The 23184-nt window shown below is 33.4% G+C and overlaps 1 protein-coding gene across 1 annotated transcript; it reads right to left on the bottom strand.

The window, feature by feature from the left end:
- Positions 1-228: 228 nt before the first annotated feature.
- Positions 229-3092, bottom strand: LOC130970195 (receptor-like cytosolic serine/threonine-protein kinase RBK1). Its single transcript, XM_057896191.1, has 8 exons — positions 2620-3092; positions 1979-2524; positions 1630-1890; positions 1405-1556; positions 1251-1330; positions 1026-1164; positions 718-867; positions 229-643 (listed from the first exon to the last, which is right to left on the bottom strand). Exons 1-8 carry the CDS (start codon positions 2624-2626, stop codon positions 485-487), a joined length of 1494 nt encoding a protein of 497 aa, XP_057752174.1. The 5' UTR covers positions 2627-3092; the 3' UTR covers positions 229-484.
- Between the last annotated feature and the right edge of the window lie 20092 nt (positions 3093-23184).

Genomic DNA, 23184 nt, shown 5'->3' with positions numbered 1-23184 from the left:
CTTTTCGTTTTTTAATAAATCAATTCCTATATATATATTTTGTGCTGTTAACTTGTTATTGTATGTACTTAGACATAACCGGTATCAAAGATTTTGGATTACTCTAATATCGAGTTCGAATAACTTGGAATGTAAAAATGTTTGCAAGTAAAGATTGAAGAATTGTAGCAACAACTTGTGATGCAAAATCTGTAAAAAGTAGATCTTTGCATGAAAATGTATGTCCGTTAGAAAATGTCAGTCATCTAAACAAACTATTAACATTGCTTGGTTCTTGACTAATGCAGAGTACAAGAAGTTCACGGCAAATTACAAGCCTAAAATTACCTTGCAAAATTTGAAATTGAGACAAGCTTGCAAGTTCAATTGTTAACTTCAACCCCACACAACAGAGCTACAAATATTACAAAGTTCCAATGAATATCAAGATTATACAACAGAGAGGCAAACAAAAAAATCAGAGGGCAGGTCAAATAATGCATCATCACTCCATTATTAATTGCTTGTGGCGATTAAGATCATTTAAGTAATTAGAGCAAGTATAGTCTTCAAGATCACATGCATCTAACAATAATGATCTTGGGGATTTTGTTTTTTGAGTGATCTCAACTGCTACCTCTTCGCCCTTGAGCAGCTTCACAACCTATATTCAAATTAAGTCATCATTTAATATTTTGTCTTTAATTTGCAATGGCGTGAAAGGATTCATATTGTTACCTTGTTCATGTATGGCCGCATGGAGGGCTTGTGGTGGACACATAGGGAAGCCGTTGTCATAGCATTCTTCATTTCAATAAGATCATACTGATCTCCTAATCTTGGGTCCACTATTTCCTTAATCTGCTTTGCATCCAACAGTGGTTTTGCCTAAACCATACAATATATATAAGCCACGGTCCCTCTCAATATTTCTCAATCTAGTCCTAGCTACTGTGCAAGACTACTCAGAGATAAAAAAGGAAATTTCAGTTGTTCATGCCATAATGTAACGTTAAATTTGTATTTTTCTTGCTATGAAGACATACCCAGATCACAAGACTTTCCCTGCTGTTTGAATCGACTGCGCGACGGCCAGTTATGAGTTCCAATAACAAAACCCCGAATGCAAATACATCAGTCTTCTCATCCACAAGTCCATGCATAAAGTATTCTGGAGCCAAATACCTGCAGCCATGAATGCAAGCAGCTATTAGAGGTAATGATTTACAGAGAGACCAAATTAAGTAAGACACAGAAATAATTAAAGCAACCCGAATGTGCCTTCAATGGGGAACACAACATGATGTTCCCACTGGTCTGGAAGCCACTTTGCCAATCCGAAATCCGAAATCTAGAGAAGGAAAAGATGAAGGTTCAAATGTGAAGGTAAGTTAAGAATAATGTCATTTACAAGTGTAGATATACCTCAGCTTCATAGTTATTGTCGAGTAATATGTTTGAGGCTTTGATGTCTCTGTGAATGATTCTTCTTGGACAATCATGATGGAGGTACTTCAATCCTTTGGCGACCCCCAAAGCTACCTTGAACCTTGCCTTCCACTCCAAGCCTTGAGAACCTGAAATGTGAGATGGAAAAGCTGTGAATAATGAATTGAGAAGCAAGGGAAAGAAAGAGAGGCGGTGGCGTACCAAAGAGTAAAGAAGAGAGGCTGCCACGAGGAGCGTATTGGAGGACAAAGTAGAGTCCCTTCTCAATGCCAAATCCGAGAAGGAGTGCTGCATTTGGGTGGTTTATGTGAGCTATGATTCCAAGCTCTGACAAGAAATCACCAACTTGGTCCTCAATTTCCTTCTCATCATTCATCATCAACCTCTTCACTGCTACAATTTGACCGTCCGGTAAACATCCTCTATACACTTCAGCATGACCACCTTTTCCAAGCATGTTCTCTGTTCAATCATCACACGTTCAAAATACTAATCCAATAATATCGATCGAGTTTGTAACCACCAATGCAAGCATGATGCGTGGATTTACCAGGGGAGAAATTATCGGTGGCAGCAGCGAGATCAGCGTAAGGGAAATTTCGCCAAGAAGGCTTCGTTGGGATGCTATCGAGATCAATGGGAAGATCGTCATCGTCTTCGCCATCTCTCTTGCGAGCCACCTTCTTCCTTAGGTTCTTCCTAGAGATCTCGTAGCTAGCGGCTAACAAGGGAATGTTCGAGAACCTTCTAACGTTCTTGAACCTCAGCACGTCAATCATTACCTTCCACTGCTGCTGCCCGTTCACGTCCCCCTTCGTCGAGTTCGCCTTTGGCAAACCCGGACCCGGCGGCGAGGGAGGGCGATTCCCCGGGGAATGTAGGCTGCTGTAGTTGCTGCTGCTCCCGCGGGAGCTGTAGTCGGAGTCAGCAGTCGACATAGCTTCGAACATCCCCCGAGGCGATGGCAATTCATCGGAGCCTGATTTAGATTCCTCCTTTCTGTTGTTGTAGTAGTAGTTGTTGTAGTTATTGAAAACCCCCCAATCTATATCTGGATTCGCTTTCTTTATCACCTTCTGCAACTTACCCCTAAATTCTGCAACACAAACAAAACAAAACAAAGAAGGATTCAAAACGCTTAGTTCTTTTGCATGGTTTAATTTCAGAAACAAGTCGACCAACAAAATCTACCTTGCATGGTTTCTTTCCTCCTCTTATTTCTCTTTCACTTTCTTTCTTTTCTTTTCTTGTTTTTATTATTTTTTTTTTGGTAGCTACGTGTAATCAATTGTGTTTGTTTTTAGCTATTCTTCTCGAATGATGATAGATAGGATGGTAACTTGCATGGAGCTGTGAAGATAACGCACGCGGTGCTTTTGAATCTTCTCTGATCTGTGTTTGAAAATAATAATGGCTGTTGGTATTTAGTTTATTCCAAAGAAGATTCGTGAGCCCAGTCACTCCACCATGCTAGCACCAATCTCATAAAAGAAGGAACAACTTGTTTGGGTTCAAAGCATTTTCCTGGTTGGAAAACGTAAAAAAAAAAAAAAAAGAAAGGGAAAAAAAAGGAAAAAAGGTTCCTCTTTTCACATTTGGTGTTGGTATGAAAGAAAGTGTAGAGAAAGATAGAGAGAGAGGAAGAGAGGGAGAGAGGGGGAGAAGGAGAGGATGATATGAATGAGGGGAGGGTGACATGCAAAATTTGAAGGGTGTATATTCTTTGAGAAGGGAAGACCGTTCAAAACCACCTCAAGGGTCATAGGAATGTTGACCATCTCATATATTCATATTTGTACACACACTCATTTCTCTCATCTGCTATTTTACAAGGTCTGTTACTAAAACCACTCTTGCAGCTATGGCCATTATGATTTATTGTAAACTTTTTATTTTTACTAATCTATAAAATATTTGTTTCCTGTTTTGGTTATTATAATTTTTTTTATTTTCATCTAATAAAATTTAAAATATTTTTGTTTTAGTTTTCTTATTATTTTGATTCAATAGTTAATCTTCACATAACACATTTATTAAGAGTAAAATAGAAATTTTTAAAATTTTACTTTATTAGAATATAAGGAAAAAACTAAAAAAAAAAACAAATATTTAATAAAATAAAAAATGTATTTAAATTTTTTATTCAATATCTTCAAGATAAATGTATATCTTAGTACATTTATAAAAATGGGCAAATGATTAAAATAAATTATTTGGACCTCAAATTTATCTAAATATAACTTTTGCAAATTGCATATCAAAAATGTGATTTTTCATTATTTTATGAAAATTGCAACAGAGATCCCACGATTTCCAAATGAACGTAAACTGTTATAAGGGTCTCGCAGTTTACATTAATTTCGCAAATGGTCAAAAATTGCCATAAAAGTCTAACCATTTTTGTGTAAATTAGTAATGTACATAAATCACTACACGGGTCTAATGATTTATATTTGTACAAAAAATGCCTATATATATTAAACAGGAAGAAGTGGTGTGACGTAGAAAATCATTTTTACCTCAAAATAAAAAATTATTTAAATTTTTTATTCAACGAACATATTCCAAGATAAATATATATCTTATTACATTTATGAAAATAGTAGAACAAACAAGTTTAGTTAGATTAGGTATATAATTATTTATGTATTTTTTTATTAATTTAATTTTTTTTTAAAATAATATTATAATATATTATAAAAAAATTTATAAGTAAAAAATCTAAAATTTAATAGTTGTTATTAACAAAAATAAAAATACTATTTGTATATTAAATTTTAATGGCTAATTTTAATGTATACGTAATATAACTCTACAAAAAATTATCATGAAGCAAGTTAAAGAAAGTCCAAAACCAAGATAGGCAAATAAAGGTATGATTTTGGGGAGGTATGATTTTATTGTATTAAATTTTACAGATGGCTGGAAACAAAATTTTATATTCACGGTTTTTTTTTATTCGGCAAATACATTCAGCGTCCTCTTTAAATTAAAGTGGTCTTATTATACATTTATGTATTTTTATTGATTGAATTAGTTTTTTTTTGTATTTAAACAATAAAAATAAATACAAAATAAAATATTTATTTTAAATTACACATAATAATTTGTTAAAAAATTTTACATGGCTCAAATCAAATAATATAATAAAAATTATTTCTAGTTTCATATCTAACTATCAATTTGCAGCATTATTTGCTTCATTATATATCCAATCAAATTATACGTATCAGGATCTTAATAACAGTTTCTAAATCTTGTTAATAAATCAACAATTTTAAATTTACGCTCATAAAAAAAGTCATATATAAGATGAAGAATGTTCAGATAATCCATTTCACACATTATATCTCTCAAGCCACAATTCCAAGTTAAAATAAGACTCCTCCAAACTGCAAAAAGTGCACATCTGATGATGGATCAGAAAAGAGAACTACCAGAACAATCCGCACTCCAACCCCATTAAAATTTTTAGTAAGATAACCAAATCTAGCCCAACTCAAATCAATAAATAAACTAGCATCACAATTAACTTTAAAATTATTTTCTACAGGAGGTTTCCATGACAAACTGTTCCTGAAATTACTAAAAGAAGTATACCTGTTCATATGTAACCTTAGATCTAAGACTGTGCTTTTGATGAGAGCAACCATTTTACGATCTGTCCAATGATTTTCAGCATTGAAAATGTCATTGTACTTATGCCTCCACAACTACCACATTCCGGCCCCTAAAAGAGCCTCCTTACTAGACATGACCTTCCGAAACGAGGCTTCCATAGATTCCTTCAACCGAATCAATAATCCGAGGATCTAGCATCTACCAAATAACTTTGGAATATACACAATCTCTAAGGCAATGTTCTAATGTCTCCGAAACCGCATTGCATCTCTGGCACATAACCAAATTAGCTAGATGCCGTCTCAAGCAGAAGATCTCTGTTAGGAGAGCGTTATGAACCCAAAACCACAGAGTCAATTTGATCTTTTTCAGAAAATTCAAGTAGCAAAACCAGTTTCTGTTGCTATTTTCATTCCAATTCAATTTATTCTTTAACAACCAGCGACAACCGTCTCTTACACTATACCCTTTTGTCCCTGCAGGCCACCAACTCCACCCCGGTTCCATGTCAACCAAAGTTGGATAGTACAGATAGTGAATGAAATGCTTGACCTCGTGAGGAATTGTCGATGTAAGTCTCTCCACTTCCCAAGATTCATCATGTCATAAATCCGCCACTATAAAATTAGACTCAAATATGTGAATATAAGGAATAAGATCACAAAGCCTTTCAAAAGGAGTCCACTCATCATACCACATAGATTGATGCACATTCCTATCATTTCATCTGAAACCCATCCTTGAAAGAATTAAATGTTTTGTGATTGTTTTTCCAAATGGCTGAAGCGTTCTAACTGTTGCTTTTGCCAAGAAAAATTGAATTCCAAAAATATTTATGCATCATAATCCGAACCCACAACTTGCCTTTATTATTAAAGTAATCCCAAACCAATTTGCCAAGAAGCGCCATGTTAGCTGAGTGGGTATCCCTAACACCCAAACCACTTGTCCTTTTAGGAGTTATAGCAACATTCCATTTAACCAACGGCAACCTTCTCCCATTAGTTTGGCCTCTCCATAAAAGTTGTCTCATTAAGGAATTTATCTTTTCACAAGCATACTTTGAAAAAAGAGAAATTTGCATGTTGTAAACTTGAATAGAAGCCATTACCGATTTAATCAAACAAAATATTCCTACCTTATTCAGCATTCTAACTAGCAAGGTTCTTTTGAATATTTTCAATAATATCGTGAGCCGTCCTTCTGGAAGACCTTTTATGCCCAATATTCACCCCTAGATATCTTTCCAAGTCCTAACAAAAACGAATAGTAGAAACTTTCTCTTTTCTTTTCTTAGAAATATTTTTTGAGCACTGAGCCTTAGATTTACTAAGGTTAACCTTCAATTTTGATGCTTTGGAAAATAATTCCATAGTTCGCATAACCTTCCCTACCTGAGCTTTCGTAGCTTTATAGAAAATCAGGAGATCATCAGCAAATATCAAATAAAAGATTTTAGGGCCATGCCTGGAGACCGACACAGGTATCCACAATCCTTGAAAAATCCGATGAGTAATAAAACAAGCAAGAGCCTCCATACGAAATATAAAAAGATATTGGGACATGGGATTCCCTTGCCTCAAACTCCTCTTCGAGTTGAAATTCTGAAGTCTCTCACTATTCTACAAAATAGTCAAGAAAGATAACGTCACACAGACCATAATAAGCTTTAAGGAATCTTTAATCCACCATGTCATAATCTTTCTCTAAATCAATTTTGAAAGTCATAATCTCATTTCTAGATTTAGTGTTTTTCATAAAATGCATAATTTTCTGTTCAATAATGATATTCTCCGTAGTTTCTGAGAGGAGAACTCTTGAAAACATATAGAACTCTTCTTAATGAGAAACATAGGTAAATTTTTTGAGTTGTGTTATTTGTAATGTCTCATTAGTTTTATATACGAGACAAAATAAGTATATATAAAATATTTCACAATTGTTAGTTAAATGTTCAATTGAAGTTTGTAGTCTTAAGTTTATATATATGATTTTCATTTGCCAAGTTTTTTATTTGGGGGAAAATACTCTTGATAAGGTGCTGCATTCAATCTATGATAAGTTGGAAAATCTCAAGCTTCAGGGTGATCAATTTGTCATGAAGCTTATGGAGAGACTGAAGTTAATTGTAAGTTTGTGATTAATAATGTTTTATGGGCTATTTTTATGTTTTTTTAGTAATAATATTTGTATTCACTCTTTTTGGCATAAAAGGAACTGACTCACCCTTCTTTTCTATTGGATGAGGTTTAGGGTCTACACCAAGTTACGACTTGTTCTGTGTTATTTTTTCTTGCTGATACAATGATATTTGACTATTGGATGAGGTTTAGGGTCTACACCAAGTTACGACTTGTTCTGTGTTATTTTTTCTTGCTGATGCAGTGATATTTGACTCCTACAAGAAGAAAAAAGAGATGATAAGTAATATGATTAACATAACTATATAAGCACTATTTACTACTAAAGGAACTTTGTTGAAATGTATGATAGATTATATCAAATGGCATATATACAGCAAAGTTGGTCGCCTTTGACCAATTCAGCAGGAAAAAAAATCTAGATTATCAAAATTGATATCTCCAAGTCATTTAGGTATTGGACCAGAAAGACTATTATGAGAGAAATCTATAATTGATAACACACTAGTAATATTGCACAATTCATTGGGTATGTTTCCTATAAGTTTTTCCCTTTCAAGATAAGAATATTTAGAACACCAATGATGCTTATGATGTCTGCAATGGTGCTAAATATTTCATTATTGCTAAGATCCAATATTTGTTTGTGACCATCTCTATCAAGAGGCTAGGTCTTGAATTTGGGAGGTTGCTGCAGTTCAATTTTTGACCAAACTTATTTTTATCATACATTTTCAGTGATTCTACTTCTCGTATCATGCCAAAATGTCATAATTTTGCCTATCAAATTCAAAAAGAGTTATGATCCCTAAAGGCAAATAGGCAGCTAAGTTAGCTAAACTAAGCTCTATTGTTTAATCTTTATTTGACATCAACAACCAACACAAAATGGAAGTACTGAGCGTATCTCATAAAGACAAAAACCAGAGCACAACCTTGACCTATTTCAAATCTTTTTCATTTTCCAAGATTTTTGGAAGGCTTTCTTTCTTTTTTCATTTGCTTTTTATGTTTATGTTCTTTCTTTTTTTCTAAATAACTTTTGGAATATGAATGTGCAGTGGATATCTATCACTAGAGTATGTAATCGATGGAGTGTACTCGACAAAATCCAATGTATTTAACTTTGGTGTGTTGGTATTGAAAATCATAAGTGGGAAGAGAAACAGAGACTTCAATCATCAAGATCACCACTTTAACCTTCTTGGTCATGTAAGCATGGACTTGAATTATAATTAATCAACCTTGATATACTTCTAAGTTTTATTATCAACTAAATGTATAAAAAATGTGCAGGCATGGAGATTGTTTACCGAAGGCAAAGGCTATGAATTGTTTGTAATGCAATAAGAGACACATCGAATATATTGCAGGCAGGTGCAGATAGTAGGATATGATGATTATGCATAAATAAAATATTAACATTTAATATTATATTATTCATTTTTTATAAAATAGAAATATTAAACTAATTTGGTTTATGAGATACGTTCAACACTTTCATTTTGTTTTTTTGTATTAGTCTGAACTTTAAAAGCTAATACTGGTTTATGTGCAAGAACTAATTTATTCTATTCTGCATCCAGATGCTATTGTGGACTGGTTGTTGGATTTGAAGATATGAAAAAGGCCAAGCAAGAAGCAGTTATGGCTAATTCATGTGGAGAACGTAAGTTTCAATAATCTTATACATTTTTAATAATTGTTTTATATTTGTAAAGTAATGAATAGTAAACGTGCGGGATAAGTACTTTTTTCGTCCCCAAGGTCTGGGGTCAAAATCAAAATCGTCTCCGAACTTTTTTTTTTATTAAAATCATCCTCAACGTTACAAAACGTTAAAAAATCGTCATTTTCTATTTTTTTGGACCAAATTACCCTTAATTATTAAAAAAAATTAAATATAATATTTAAAAAAAAATTAAACCCCCCCCAAACACCCATTTCTTCGTCTGTCTCCCTCCCCCTCCCCACACCCATTTCTTCGTCCCTCTCCCTCAGCCCCCGCCGCCGCCTCTGCGTCCAGCCCGCCGCCCCGCGTCCAACCACCCCCGCCTCTGCGTCCAGCCCGCCGCCGCCGCCTCTGCGTCCAGCCCGCCGCCTCTGCGTCCAGCCCAACCCGCCGCCCCTGCTTTTCTGCTTTTGCTTTCTGCCTTCTGTTTCTTCTTATTCTTTTTCTTCTTCTGTAATCTGTTGATGAAATTTCTGAATTTCTGAATTTATGAAATTTGTTGTTGTTGATAAGGGGTGAGGGGGTGGTTGAGGGGAAGGCAGTGAGGGGTGAGGGTGGGTTATGGTGAGGGTGGGGGTGGTTGAGGGGGGAGGCAGTGAGGGGGTGGGGGTGAGGGGGGTTACGGTGAGGGTGGGGGAGGCAGTGAGGGGGTGGGGGTGAGGGGGGTTACGGTAAGGGTGGGGGTGGTTGAGGGGGGAGGCAGTGAGGGGGTGGGGGTGAGGGTGGGGGAGGCAGTGAGGGGGGTTACGGTGAGGGTGGGGGGGTTGAGGGGGGAGGCAGTGAGGGGGTGGGGGTGAGGGGGGTTACGGTGAGGGTGGGGGTGGTTGAGGGGGGAGGCAGTGAGGGGGGTTACGGTGAGGGTGGGGGTGAGGGTGGGGGTGAGGGGTGGTTGAGGGGGAGGCAGTGAGGGGTGGGGGTGAGGGTGGGGATGAGGTGAGGGGGTGAGGGGGTGGTGGTGAGGGAGTGGTGTTTGTGTCTATTGTTGTTGTTGTTGTGGTGGTGGTGGTAGTGGTGGTGGTGGTGGTTATGGTGGTGGTGGTGGTGTGGTGGTGGTGAAGAGGAGAATGATGAAGATAAGGGTATTTTGGTCCAAAAATTTGAAAAAGAATGATTTTAAAGCGTTTTTGAACGTTGGGGATGATTTTAATAAGAAAAAAAGGTTAGGGACGATTTTGATTTCGACCCCAGACCTTGGGGACGAAAAAAGTACTTATCCCTAAACGTGCAATATAATTTGAGTTCAATGATTGGCATGATAACATGAAGTCATGAACAGTTTCCTGTGTAGAGCATCAACTTATATTATATTCATAAGCTAATATACTATAGTGGTAATTTGTTTAATTATAAATTGTGTTTTGAGTTCTAATTATGTTAATGACTTTGGATTTTTTTCCATAATAAATTATGAAAAAAATTTATTTTCACCAAATCTAGTTTTCAGTTTTATTTATCGAAATGCGCGATTTTTTTTATGTATTTAGACAAGTTCGTCACACTCCATTCACGGCCAACTCTATAAAAATTAGCAAGTATGCTTTATTTTTTGGCGAACTTTATAAATTTTATAGAGTTCGCCATATGGCTTATCCTGGAAAATTATAATAGTAGAGACAAAAATAATATATAAAAATAATAAAAAAATAATATCAATATATTTAGTTATTTAAATCTTATAGTATGATAGTTAGTCAAATTTTAATAAATATAATTAACACATTAAAAATATATTAATTTATATTAACTATATTTTTTCTCATTTTAATGTTTTAGCATTATTGTGTGATATATTTATTATTAATATCAGTACCTTATTCAGTATCTCATATCTGTCAAATTATATTTTTATTGATTATTTTTTATATAATACAACAAAAAGTTATAATTCAATAATTAATGAATCTATAAGAAATATAACTCGAATTAACTAATTTTAAACTTTTGCCAAAATTGTGTGAGAGATAAGAAATTTGTAAAAAAAATAACAATTTATATTAAACAACCACAATTCTTTTTATCAAAAAATAATTATTTTTGCCCAAACTTTTATAATTCTCTGGGTCGATGGCAACCATTATCATTGTCTCAAAAAATATACAGGTACTGTAACACCCTCACGATCAGAATGACACGCTTCCGGCTGCACTACTCTGATAGAAAGAAGTATTACGACGACTTCATATACTTAATAATAAAATAGGAGCCTTTGACTCGAAATCGTATCAATATTCTTTTTGAAAATCGGAAAAAGAATACTTTAAAAAAAAAAAACAAAATAAGCATATACATGTACAAAACTTCTTACTCAAGTACTCTATACATATTATATGCATACAAATCATACAACTCCTATCCCTCTTACAAAATTATAATAACAAAGACGAGGGAAGAAAAATAATCTAATTAATACAACATCATATAAATCAAAACGCAGTATAACTCTTTATAGTGCTTCTTCATTCGATTCCTGAAAAAGTAAAGCTGTAGGGGGTGAGAACCTAACTACACGGTCTCACCACGGAATTTCAGAATTGTCATAAGAAGATATTTAATAAGAAAACTGTTTTCAACTTCAGTGATTATCATTGCCTTATGAATCTTTTAGAAACCAATAGCTAATCATTCAAAACCTTTTCAAAGAAACAATGTTTAATCTTTCAGAAATCCAGAACCTTTCTTTTCTTGTAAAAAAATCTAAATTAGAAACCAATCACGCAATCAACCTACACAATCATCAATTCAGCAACAAAACTTATTTTCAAAAGTAGCACACCAGGACAAACACATGCAAAACAGACAAAGAAAGCACAGATTTTGGTAGCAGTTATAGCAAATAATTCAGGTAGCAATTAAGAAGAGTTTAGCAATTAGGCAAGTCAAAACAAGTTCAAACCCAAGCAACGCATACAAATGCATATGATGCATGCTTGTCCTATGGCTAATGAGCTCATCTGTCGGTTATCTAGCCAACCCGACAAGTCCGAAAACTTTAGACTGTCCCTCGACGTGTATTCCCAAGAGTCTCACTACAAGAAAATGGAACATTTGTAACAAAAAAAATTGTATCAAATTTAAAATTGTTACAAATTATAGTTTTTTTGTAACAATAAGAAAATTTGTTACAAAATATTTCAATATTTTGTAACAACTTGATTTATTTTGTTACAAATTATGTTGGCTTTCGTATCGAATTGTTGTTTTGTTACAAAATGTTATAATGTTTGTAACAAAAAATTATATTGCTGCAAAAATTTAAAATATTTTGTAATAAAATATCTATTTGTTTCAAAAACTCTAAATATTTTGTAACAAAAAATTAATTTGTCATAAAATACAATATTTTTGTAATAAGTTATTTATTTATCACAAAATTCAAAGATTATTTGTAACTAATAAAAAATTTTGTTTCAACATACTAAATGTAAGACTTTGTGTAAGATCTATAAATTTTAGAAGATCTTATTCAGAGCTAATTTAGATTTATTTATCATTAAGTATTTTAATCCCTGAAATTATTTAATTAAAGATAATTAAATCAAATTTTGATTAATTAAGTTTAAAATAATTTAAAGTTTTACCTGATTTTATAATTATCGAATTATTTTCTATATTTAAATTATAAAATTTAACAAATGTAAAATAATAAAAATTTTATACTATTCGATTTAAATAATTGAGATTTTAAAATTTAATACTAATATTTTTATAAATAAAAAATTAATTATATTATCTTATAATTTCAATTAGAGTATTTGATTTCAAATCAATTAATATTTTGATACAATAAATAATATTTTAGAATAATTTTAAAGATTTAACTAGTTTTCAGATAAATCCAAAACCCCAATTTTCCCAAAATTGCTAATTTCATTTTTTGACCCAAATTAAACTCTAATTCCCAAATTAAATCCAAACCCTAAATTTAACCAAATTAAACCCTAACCCCACTCATTTAACCCTAGCCCTCGTTACTCACTCACACTGCCAGCCCCTCTCCCCATATACACACAACACAGCCTCAGCAAACCAAAAAGGAAAGAAAAGAAAACGAGGATTAAGGGAGACGAGAGAAAGAAGGTTGCGATCAGAGAGGAGAGAGTGCTGCGAGCCAGGGACGACGCGAGGAATGAGAGGAGCTGTCGCGCTCGGCCGCTGCCAGCTCCGTCGCATCCTGCGCCGCGCCATCGCCGTCCATACCGCGTCCGTTCCGTTCAGCCACCACCACTGCTGTCGTGTGGGTGAGAGGGAGAAGCTGAGAAAGGCTCAGCCGCAAGAACCAGAGGTGCGTGAGAGAGGGAAGACGCGATCGATGAAGGGAAGGGAAAAAGGTTTCACCGCCGCGGTGTCCTGCCACCACTGCTGCCTCCGATCGGAGCCCTAGCCACCGGAGCCCCTACCGTCACCATTGCATGTGGGAGGAGGAGATGACATTGTCGATTTTGATTCTGCCCAAGTCCCTAATCGTTATTGGAATCACAAACCAGAGGCGGAAAGAGGCGTTCCTCCATCGCCAGCTAGCCACCAAGCTATGACCAAATTGGAGACGCTGTGTCTATTACCTTCCGTTTTGGTAAGCTTATGAAGAAATTGCTCTGTTTCTGCCCTGTATCACCTTGCTCTGCAATTGTTTCTGATTCATTTAGTTTTTCAAAGTCATTATTGTCATTGTTCGGCGTTGCCGCCCTTGGGGATAAAGGGGATTTCTGTGTCAAATCTTGCTATTTCGACATCAAAGTAGGGGGTTCGTTTGTAAAATGAAAGCTTTTAAATTAAGAATGCTCAAAGATTTTATTGAGTAATGCAAATAACTTATAAATGTTATGTATGGCTAATTGATGAAAGTCAGAATTGTTGGTAATAGCAAATATGATTGATTGTGATAAAATTGATTTGTTGCTGTGTTTGAGGATGTTTTTTATTGGTTATGTGATTTGATAATGATAAGGGCATGCTTGAAAACTTGGTTGGTAGCTGGTGAACTATTATGAATATGTGCTTGATTTGTTAAATGTTTGAGAATGCTAGAAAATTCTGTGTTTAGCTGGTTGTGATAAAGAATTGCCGGAGTTGCGTTTAATTACCGAGTTTCGGCTAATTGAGGTATGGGATTTTATTTTGACATTAACTGTAATGTCATGAAAGTCTAGGATTTAATTTATTAGAACTTCTTATTAAGGATATTGTTTTTGATTATCAGAACTTGTGAATATTAGGGCTGTTAATTATTGTTCTATGTATTTTTTTTCTGATTTTTTACTTGTTTTTTTACTTGTTCTGATTAGTAATTTAGTATTATTGGAACTTCAAATTATTACTTGTTTTTGTTTTTAATTTGTTCTTAATTTAGTTTATGCTAGATTGATGCCCAACAAAATTCATTCATAATAATAATAATTATTTACATGTTCATACCATCGATTGAGTTGTTACTCTTGAGTTGTTATCCATGATTGAGTTCATACCACCATGAACTGTTGATGAATTCTAATAGACAACATAAAATAAAAATTGTTAGTGAAATCATCAAAGATATTTGCCTCTTTGTTGTCGGCATGGGACTTTATGCAGAGTCTAAAAAGGTATGTAATTTTCGTCATCCAGCTTGCTTCATGATCCTTGTGTTTGTTGTTGGAATTCACTTTGAGAGGTTTATGAATTATAAAATTGTTTGAAGCTCATGAATGTATATTAACATGAACTTTCATATTCATCCAAATAAAGTGAAATTTTAGCTGGATTATGTATAAGAATTTTGACTTTTATGAAAAACCACTTTCAAGTTATTCATTGAATTAAGTTATTACACATTTTTGTTCCCTATTTTCTTTAGGTAAGTCAAGTCTTTCCCTTTAGAGAGTTCTATATTAGTATACATTTTATGGAGGTTATTGTCAGTTGTTTAAGATAAATTTTATTCATTAATCATGTTGGATGGTGCTTATCGGTCCCCCCTTTAGAGGGTTGTACCCTCTTTTTTTCCTCCTACAGCTATTCTTTGAACTACTTGATTGTCTGCTAGAATATTACTCCTATGTATTGCTTTACTGGTAGTCCTCGCTTCACTAACTTCTATAAGGTAATAAATAAAGGCAAAAAGCAAAGATGTTTCTAAATGTCTTGATTATTGTTCCATTGTTTTATACTTTTATTATATTTAATAAATTTCTTAAACTAAAATGCATGTTTAGATCTGAGTCATGATTATTGTATCAACATGTCCTATTTTATTGTACTTCTCTCCAAAGGTTATTCATGGTAAAAATTTTAGAGTTTGTATTCATTGTTGAATAATACGAGTATAGTTTTTTGTTTTTTCCTGTGCATTTTTAAAGAAAAAACAAATCTTGTTTTTTAAGTTAGTGTTTTTTGTTTGGTGGTCTGTTCAGGTGTGTGCCATTTATTAGAACTTCTCCAAGAAAAATGAGAAAGGAGCTGTATGAACATGATGGAGTTTGTAATTTGTAGTTTATATTTTGGAGATTTATAATTCCTTATTTTTCTTATCATATGTATCTATTTAATTTATTAGGGTTCCTCAATGTGTCTTGTTAGTTTGTACTTTAAAGTTTATATGTTGAAGATTTATAAAACAATCTTAGTTAATGAAAGATATTTGAACTATCTATGTTATTATATATTATATAAATATTGACTTGTTGAGTAAATTAGTTAATATATTAATTAATTTAAAAATAATATAATTTGATAAATTATGTGTGTAATTTGTATTAAAAAAATTATTACAAAATAAATAGTATTTTGTAACTAAAGAAAAAAAATGTTACAAAATCAAGTTACATTTTGTAACAAAATTTTATGATAGAAAAAAATAGATTGTCACAAAAAATACCTTGAAGTTCAAAATTTGTTACCACTTTCGTAACAACTTCTGGTTTTTTGTATTAGAAAATTTTGTTACAAAATATCACTTTAAATGGTAACAGTTCTGTTTTTTGTTACAAAAACTTTTTGTAACGAGACATACTGCAATGCCCCTTTTTTTGTTACAAAATTCTTTTGTTTCAAAATTTCAATTTTTTGTAACAATTTTTTTGGTTACAAATATTGCTTTTTCTTGTAGTGTCTATGCATACATTTTTCTCAAATAATCAATATTTCTTAATGGGGGTTAACATTCCCAAGAATTTACAAGTGTCCGGTCATCCTTACGTCGTAGGGTCAACAGAGTATCGAGTCTCAACGTGGAGCAAGTGGTGGCAACCCACTACGTCTATCCAAAGAAACTCGTGTCTCAGATAATTCAAATTCATAAGCCATATGAATAATTCTTTCAACATTCATCAATATCTAGGCCATTCTCAATATCATCATCATCATTCGTCAATCCATATCTCATTTCCAAATTCATTCAAAAATCATATTTCAAAGTCAATCCTCATCATCCTTCTTTCCATTTCGTTCATCAACAATCCCAATCCAAAACATAATTCTTTATTTTCTAAATAAATCAATCTTAAATCTTACAAAATTTAAAACCAAAATCTCTTTAAATAATTACTTCAAACGAAACTTCAAATTTTATAAAATTTCGACAGCATTTCCTCAAACTCGGACTCTGCCACCCTTTTCGGGTCCCATCCAAACATTACTCAAACTCTTTCTCAACCATTTCCAAATCTCAATCATTTTCCAAAATTCAACCAGTTCCAATATCAAATTATTTTCAAATTGAATCAATGCCAATAATAAATCTCTTTTTAAAATCAAACTAGCTCAAATACTAAATCATTTGTAAAATCAGACTAACTCAAAATCAAGCCGCTTTCAAAATTAATTCGTTTTCATATCTCAAATTATTTCCAAAACTTATCCATTTAAATTATTAAATTAACTCCAAAATCAAGAAAAATCACTTTTTGTAATATTCAACCAGATGACTTTACAAATCAAGTTTTTATCAACAACCACGCATCTCTCAGCAATCAGTAATTCAATCCAACAAACAGCCACATCCATAAGACAAACATATTCACAGAAATGTATTTTTCACATGAATATCTATTTATAACAACTCTGTAATATAAAGAAATTTTAAGAAAAACCCTACCTCAATAGTCGAAACCCGAACCCAACGCATCAATTGAACTCCTTTCCCTCAGCTCGGAAACAACGGCGTCAACCCCAACTAGATTTTGCAGCGGCAACAACCACAAAGGCACCAGCCAACAACAGTAACTCCACCTTGAGATATTATTGTCGCCTAAAACTCAATAATCTATAACAGAATAGTAACTGAAAGAGTTCGGAGCAAGGATGTGAAGGAACATTTTTGCAATGTGGAACAGAGTTAATTAATGAAACATTATAGCGGCACAAGGTACAACTAAATTAGCCTTACCAGAGGAACAAGAGAATGGAACCATAGCAGCTCTGGTGACAACTCCCAACGATCCGCACAGTGGCAGAGAGCTTCGATGGCGACATATAAGCTAGGTGTTACATGCGACAACCATAAAACTCAACATGCAAGACCCGGAACTCAACCCTATGTAACCATCATCTCAGAAGTTCACCAAATTCTTAATATAACACATATACACTAGATGTGAGGGTTTCGGAATAAAGATGCTTACTGTAATAAAGGGAAATCGTGGGAAATAAAGCGACAGTAACATCCGTAGCGGTTCTAATGATGACGGAAAAACCTTAATGACAACAGCGGTATTCCTCGACAACCAAGGCTAGAACATAACCAAAACTACCAAGGCCAGAGGAGGAGATTGCATCGGCGACGGCGAGGTAGGCTCCTGCAATGACGGCGCACGGTGAGGCAGCGTCCTCCACCTTCTCTTTCGCGATGGTTCTCTGATGATTTGGATTTTTGATGGTTTAGAATTTCACAAATGAAATCTCGTTGAAGTATAGTCTCTAAACCAACAATAATCCTTTCATGCAAAAATTTGTTTGTCACAAGTACAAACCCCTAAAATCTATAAACCGAAGTATTTAAACCTTGGGTCGTTCTCCCTAAGATTTACAATAAAGTGTCTTGTTATTGGTTATGAGTTATTTTTTGGGTTTTGATAAGAGGCATGAAAGATAAATGGCAAGAAAGTAAACTAATGGCTAAAAAGGTCTTGGCAAGGGTTGGTGGTCAAGGATCTCTATCCTAATCACTAACCACAATATGAGAATTGGCAAGGATTAATCTCATTAAATCATCCTCTAACTAGTAGTAAAGAAAAGTCAAATGAGCTATATCAATCCTATTCCATAAGTCCTAACTCTCCACTAATTCAATTAGTGAGAACTAGAGTTAATGGATCCCAATTATCAATTACTTGGACATTAGTAACTCAAGAGTTTCTAAGTTACCTTTCCAAGCCAAGAACATAAAACTCTACTCTAAAATCCAACCAAGCATTTTATCAAACACTTGGAAGGCACAAAAGAAAAGCATAGTAAATTGATAACAAGAGTAGAATCTAACAACAATTATTGAAAAGAATTAATAACAACAATCAAAAGAAACACATTTATTATGAATTACCTTGATTGAATTGAAAGAGAGTAGAGGAAACAAAAGTAGATCTATAACGAAACATAAGAACAACATAAAGGAAATTATAACAAAAGAATAGGAGAAGATGCATGTAGCAACAAAGAATTGAAAGGTAGAAGTAGAAGAAAGCAAAGATTAAAACCTAGATCTAAGAACTAAACCTAATCCTAATCCTAATTCTAGAGAGAAGAGAGAGCTTCTCTCTCTAGAAACTACTTCTAAACTAATCCTTATGAGTGTAAAAATGATTAGAATCCCCCTTTGCTCTTCAATCATTGGCTTTAAATAGCAGTTTAGGCGCCAAAGTTAGTTGGAATTGGGCCCCACAACCCTTGAGAATTCGTTGGTCACGTTTTCATTAAAAAATCATAAACCAGCACCAACGCGTACGCGCACAGCACGCGTACGTATCCATGGGGTGATTCGCAGGTGCGCGCAAGCGCCAGGTGCGCGCGCGCGTCCATGGGCGAATTCAACTTCTTTGACTTTTCATGATTTCTCCACTTTGCATGCTTTCCTCTTCACTCCTTTGATCCATTCCTAACCTTTTCAATCTGAAATCACTAACAAACATATCAAGGCATCTAGTGGAATCAAAGGTGAATTGAATTTAGCTACTTTAAGGTCTAAAAAGCATGTTTTCACATCTAAGCACAAATAAGGAGACAATCACAAAACTATGCTAATTCATTGAATAAATGAGGGTAAAAGGTATTAAAATCTCTTAAAATCAATACAAGATAAACCGTCAAAACGGGATTTATCAACCTCCCCACACTTAAACCAAGCATGTCCTCATGCTTAAACCAAGAATGAAGTAAGAGTATGGCATTTATTCAAGGGAAACTAACTAAATGCAATCTACCTATATGCAACTATCTAGATGAATGCAATTGCTTGGTCAAAATAAATCAATTCCCAAGAAGCATATATGCACAAGGGCTAAGGACTAGCAAGCCTAATTCGCAATTGAATTGAGTTATTAAATATTTTTACAAACTTGCATGAAAATTATGATCATAGGTGGAAACATGTAATTGAGCATCAAACCCTCACCGGATGTGTTTGCATTCTATTCGCTCAAGTGTTTAGGGTTGATTCTCTCAATTCTCTCCTAATCATGCTTTCTAAGATTTGTTTTTCTTCTAACAATCAACAAATATTTCATGCATGCATACATATATCATGAGGTCTTTTCTTTAGGTTGTAATGGGGCTAGGGTCAAGGTAGGATGCATATTTGGTTAAGTGAGCTTGAAATTTGAATATTTGATAAGCTTAAACTTCCCACCTAACCTATGACATCCTATACAATTAAGTTCTAACCTAACTATCCATTTTTCACTTTTTCACATACTCATGCATTTTCTTTTCAATTCACAATACTTATGCATTGATTTTTATTGGACTTTGCTTTGGGGCATGTTGTCCCCTTTTTATTTCTTTCTTTTTCTTTGTTTCTTTCTTTTCCTATATTATATTTTTTTTCTTTTCCATATTGTTTTTTTTCTTTTTTTTCTTTTTTTTTCTTTTCTTTTTTTTCTTTTTGTTTTTCTCATTTTTTCTTTTTTCTTTCTATGTACAAGAATATCAATGCATAAGGTTTTATATTTGATCAATACATGAGTATGTACCTAATTCCCAATAATTTCAATAAAATACAAAACTATCCTTTTATTCCCCCAATATCCCAAGATTCCCACACTTGAATGATACTCACACACACTAGCCTAAGCCAATCAAAGATCCAAATTAAGGACATTTATTATTTTCCGCTTTAAGGCTTGTAATGTGCTAAAATAAGAATAAGTGGGTTAAGCGTAGGCTCAAAGTTGGCTAACAATGGAAGATAAAAGGTAAGGCTATTTGGATAAGTGAGCTAATGAATTGATGGCAAAAAGCAAGAAATCTTGGCGCATATATATATAAGACTTAAATATAAGGAAAAAGTGTGGTATAAAGCAAATGTTACTAGATAGGTTCAATAATAAAGGGGTTATAGTGTGTCAATATCAAGGGCTTTAAAATGCCTTACTATCACAACTCCCAACTGCACTTTATCGAACGACTCATCCGAAAGTTCTCAATCTCATCAATCACTTTGGAAACCCACAACCGGTCACAAGCCTAATATCAACAAAACTCTTTCACATGAAAGAAGGTTCCACAACTCCCTGCAACATCGTATACTTACAAGCTTCACTTTTCGTGTTCACTAACCGTATCCTAAGGAACTATCATATTTGCTCGCTATGCCTAGAGATCGCACGTAACACCAAAACAAATCTCGAGTTTATTCAGAAGGATACAAAACCTTAGAAAAGAAGGACAACATTCACAGGAGTTTGAATGAGTTGTTGAGATCACAAGTAAACAAAGATGTACAAGCAATAAAGAATGCTGAAAAGAGAATCAACTGACAACTACGAGGATAACTCTCGAATAAGAGAAACTCGATAGAATTATTAAGAAAAATAGCGCATTAGTTTGAAACAGATTCAGGCTGAGTTGAAAAAGTATGAGATTTTATAGCAGAGAAATGCTTAAAAACCATAGTGACACATTGTAGCGGAACAACTTCAAATAATCACAAAGGTTTCATAGCTCGTGGAGGAATATAAAATCAACAATTGTGTTGCAAGAATTTTAACACAGTTGAAAATATAAACAAATAAAGAGATGCATGAGGTACAGATTGTGAAGTAAAGAAATATAAATTACATCTCAAGAAAAGAAGAAGAACAAACGACGTATTAAATTACATGGCACGATTAGAACACATAAGCCTATACCGCCTAATTAAAAGGAGCACTGAACATTTTCAAAGATTTAAGGACCTATGTCGTGCCCAAACAATTCTCAAAGAAATAAGCGCAAGTATGTTCAAAGAGATACGAATCTCAGTAAAAGAAGAATAAGCGGCAAAGATAAGATTCACATTAATTCAGAAGGAGACGTAGGATTACAACTAAACAACAATGTACGGGTATGAGAAAATATTTCAAAAAGAGTCATTTTGCATCTTAACAAGAGATATTGAATTTAAGAATTCTAAAGCAAACTAGAAAAGGGTAATCATAAATTAGATCAAAATAAGCTGAAACCAAATCAGAGAAGCATAAAATTCACAAGAATATGAAGGATTGGTTTATGTCACCAACAAACTAGAATGGTCAGGTCGTGAAGTATGTTAGAAGAAAGATTCGAAATGCAAATAGGAAAGAATTTTGATTTCAAAGAACTCCAATAGAAACCATAAAAGGGAACAGGGCGATTATTTACAAAATTCAAGAGAATTAGTAAAATTATAAATATTGTGTCATGTTAAAACAATTTTAAGTCGAACTAGATTATGCGAGATTTATGAAATGAAAACTAGTTAGACTAATGGTAAAATATTTCATCGAAAACCTTGAAAGACATTTTACATAATGAAGTAAGAATTTTCATAAAAACAAGAGTGAGGTTGGTCGGGAATCAAGTTGTAATCCTAGAAGTCAATTCTTGAATCTCATACCCAAGGCAGTCACCAAAATAATCATCGGCATCCAAATTACAACCTTGTTTTTAAAATATCAAATAAACTCGAAATTGCACAAACTTTATATCTATACGACCGTCTCGGATTAAGTTTTCTACTAAACCAAAAATCATAATTTTTTGCTTACTCCAGCTTCGGGAATGGAAGAAAAACCGTGACTACTCTGTAGTGCTTAAAAACCAGAAAACAACAGTAGCATATGATCTTTAAAATTCAATATAAAATTCATGTTAAATCCAATTACCTTAAAAATTAATATAGTTCAACTTCACTCATTCAGGTTTCCTTTTCCGTTGATTTCAGGTCAATATCATTTTTAATGAAGGAGTTATGTAACTTAGAAGTTGAGTAATTTTATGCAGAATTCTGTAGAAACTATTGAACATAACCCCTTCCAAGTCCCATAACTCACTTATTGAAACATGGAAAATCCTGAAATTTAAATCATAGATACTAAACATACTCAAATTTCACCACCAATTGATTGCATCTCTATATCACTCCAGACTTAAAGATTATAAAGTTTAGAATTTACTGACTTAGAAAACAGAACCCGATTTTTACTGCATAATACATCTTATTTTAAAAATCCATACCTTTAAAACCACAACTCCAAAAATTTCGAAATTTTATGAAATTAAAGTAATAAGACTAAAGTTTCATTTAAAACTAATTTCATTTCAAAATTCAAACCGGAGAATTTCTAGTAAAGGAAACAAGTTGCTATTGTATTAAACTTTCTGCAGAAAATCAATTTTGAAATCCACAATTCTAAAATTCACCATAAATCATAAACTTAACGGAAAGATTTCAAATTCACCAATGTAGCCCCTTATATTTCCAAGTTTAATCTAGACTTGGTCCCATGCAATTTTGATCATCACAGAATTAGTTATAGATTTTCAAATTTTTACTTTGTTTAAGAGTAGTGCAGAAAATTAGATTTTATAATTCGACTTTGAAAAAATCATAACTAATTTCCTAGTTAATATGAAACCTTTAAAATTGAATATTAATAACTATACTTGTTTTAGTTCGCTTAGCTTTTAGTCTCATAATATTCCAATCTGAAAAAGGAATGAATTCACTTCCCAAAAGAAATACGAAAAATTTAAATAAGGTATTGGTCTTGAAAAATACCCAGGTTCCAAGTCAAATAAGAATACGTATGAAAATTATGATAAGGTTGGAAATAACTC

The sequence above is a fragment of the Arachis stenosperma genome, chromosome 3 (genome assembly GCF_014773155.1).
Source record: "Arachis stenosperma cultivar V10309 chromosome 3, arast.V10309.gnm1.PFL2, whole genome shotgun sequence".
Lineage (NCBI taxonomy): Eukaryota > Viridiplantae > Streptophyta > Magnoliopsida > Fabales > Fabaceae > Arachis > Arachis stenosperma.
Note: the sequence above shows the minus strand (reverse complement) of the source record. Positions and strands in the feature narration are given on the sequence as shown.